Raw genomic sequence first — 2,587 nt, 5'->3', positions numbered from 1 at the left:
GTGTCGAAAGTAGCCCCGCTCGACGGTAGAGAAAGAATGTCGCTGGCGTCGCCGCCGCAACATTTCATGATGAAGGAGATAGGGAGGGATATAAGAATAGAGTTAATAAAGTATAGAGGACGAATGTCGCTGCTGTTCCCTTTGTTCTCGCTTGCAAACATGTCGGGTATCTATCTGTCAAACTGCATACTTTTTCGCTTTGACACTTATAGCCCGGCCTATCTCCGCCTGCAAGAGATGTTTTGGCAGCGACGCCAGCGACATTCTTCCTCTATAGTTTATTACCTCTATTGATATAAGTGTCAAAGCGAAAAAGTATGCAGTTTGACAGATAGATGCCCGGCATGTTTGCGAACGAGAACAAGGGTACACCAGCGACATTCGTCCTCTACAGTTTATAAACTCTATTATGAAAATTGACCTTGTTTTCAGGCCTTTTTCGATGATTTATCAAAAAATAACTAATTGCTCTAGAAACCTATTTTTTAGGCTATTGGCGTATATCCACAAGATAAGATTTCAAGACGTTTGTCCTTAACTCTCGAGCGATCGCGCTGTTGTATGTTGTACAACACGTTGAAATAGTCTTGCTTTTTGTACTCAGCTTTAGCGCGGTGCTGATGGTGGTGGCGCACAGCGCGCGAGTTACGGAAGGTTAAAAAATTTGAATAAATTTGGCCTGATGCTAGTAAACTTTAAAAAACTCAAGTGTAGGTCAGACATTTATGAATCAATAACTTTGTTATTTAGCGTTAATGGACAGGTCACCTAATGCAATGATCGTAGCTAACGAAACGCAAATATTCAAAAATGAGCCAAACAGGTATTGGTGACGTTATAGCAGATCACGAACGAACATACTGTCTAGGAGAGGAAGGAAGGCATCTTTAAAAAATATACGGAATATATAGAGCATATTGTCAAATATAATCAAATATATGGAGTTTTTATGACACGCCTTGCGCTGATGCAAACAAAATCCTAATAAACAAGTTAAGACATGAACAACTAGTTTGAACTATGTAGAAAATATAATATCCAGTAACTTTATTCAATTTCCACAGTTAGAAAGCCAGTATTGTGCCACTAAATCTAGTCGCTCATGAGTTGTTTTTCACATTTGTACGAATCCAGTCATGGTAGTACGACACCCTAGCATAAGCATCCGGATATCCCTTACCACAGGGGACGCCGAAGTTGACCACACCGACCAGCTTTCCATTATATGTCAAAGGCCCACCGGAGTCACCCTAGAAGTAATTTTAAAAAAATATATGAACACACCCGCCCATTTGCATCATCCATTCAACTCACATTGCAGGCACCTTCGCCAGTTTTCGTCAACGTACACACATGTCCAATGTCGACTTCGGAACCACCTCCGTGCAGTCGTTTGCACTCCTCATACGGTACGTACTTCAGATCGATTGTTTGCAACTTAGTCGGAATCGGTCCATTGGTAGAGGTCCTACCCCAACCAGTTAGCACGAGAGTGGCATTTTCTGGAACAACCTTTTCGGAGTATTCAACACTTTTCACCACATCGCTGAACTCAAGTTTCGTTTCCAGTTTGACCAACGCAATATCGTTGTGGAACTGAGGTTTGTTGTACCGGCTGTGAACGACAAATTTGGTTGCCTTATATTTTTGACCGCCTTCCTTCAAACTGTTGGTTCCAACTAGGACCCGTAGCTGGGACAAACTCGCTCCCACAACGCAGTGTGCAGCCGTTAGAACCCATTCATCACCGATTATAGATCCGCCACAAGAATGACCAAACAACCCTTGCAAGGAAACCTGATGAGGAGCCGACCCAGGTTCTGCTTCGTGACCTCCCACCACTCGGTTTACGTAGTTGTCATCCAACGGAAGCTGGGCTGCCATTGCTGTTGAAAAATGTAATTGGGAATATGCTTCCTTTTTAAAAAAGTTTCGAAGCAAAACTCACCAGAAGCCAATACAACACACGAAACGAAAAATAACTTCAATCCCATTTTGATCGATTGGATATCTTAACTATTGCAAATTAACTCGAAGAATGATTACCTGATCGCTGGATTCAGCTTTATATAGTTTCCCGTAAAGTGTGCCAACTACTGATAACCCTTGTCCACATATCGCCAATCATCGGTTCAAAATCTACACCGAGTGCAAACTATATCGCCGAACGGATAATCTTCGGTTTTAGTTTAACGATTTATTTTTCAACCAATCGGCTAGACAGTTGGTGAAAGCAATCGCGTCGATGACGTTTGAATTCGCCCGCTCTTTTGGAGATTAACCCTTATGTGGCCGACAGGGTACCCGGGTACCCAGCACCCATTTAAAATACACGGTATAGAAAAAAGCAAAAAGTTTGTCGGACACATAACGGTTAAAAAACCAATTCAACAAAGTCTATGCTGATAAAGCTGTACATATCGGAAGTTCTTCAAGTACGAACGCCCACCGTAGTAGACACAGGTCTATAATAGCGCCAATAAATTCTGGAGCAAATTTGAAGTGCCCGTTGTGTTTGCGACATGGTTTGGATTAGAAGATGAGTGCCTGTAGTGTACAATTATGTCACGTGTAAGTGACAATGACT

At 42.2% G+C, this 2,587-nt stretch overlaps 1 protein-coding gene across 1 annotated transcript; it reads right to left on the bottom strand.

Moving 5' to 3' along the window:
- Positions 1 to 1,019: 1,019 nt before the first annotated feature.
- On the bottom strand, positions 1,020 to 2,104 carry LOC109398113 (chymotrypsin-2). Its single transcript, XM_019670474.3, has 3 exons — positions 1,949 to 2,104; positions 1,315 to 1,886; positions 1,020 to 1,250 (listed from the first exon to the last, which is right to left on the bottom strand). The coding sequence occupies exons 1-3, from the start codon at positions 1,992 to 1,994 to the stop codon at positions 1,101 to 1,103; spliced, it is 768 nt and encodes a 255-aa protein (XP_019526019.2). The 5' UTR covers positions 1,995 to 2,104; the 3' UTR covers positions 1,020 to 1,100.
- Between the last annotated feature and the right edge of the window lie 483 nt (positions 2,105 to 2,587).

The sequence above is a fragment of the Aedes albopictus genome, chromosome 2 (genome assembly GCF_035046485.1).
Source record: "Aedes albopictus strain Foshan chromosome 2, AalbF5, whole genome shotgun sequence".
In the NCBI taxonomy this organism is placed as follows: Eukaryota; Metazoa; Arthropoda; class Insecta; order Diptera; family Culicidae; genus Aedes; species Aedes albopictus.
The sequence above is the reverse complement of the archived record's forward strand: the minus strand, read 5'-3'. Positions and strand labels throughout refer to the sequence as shown.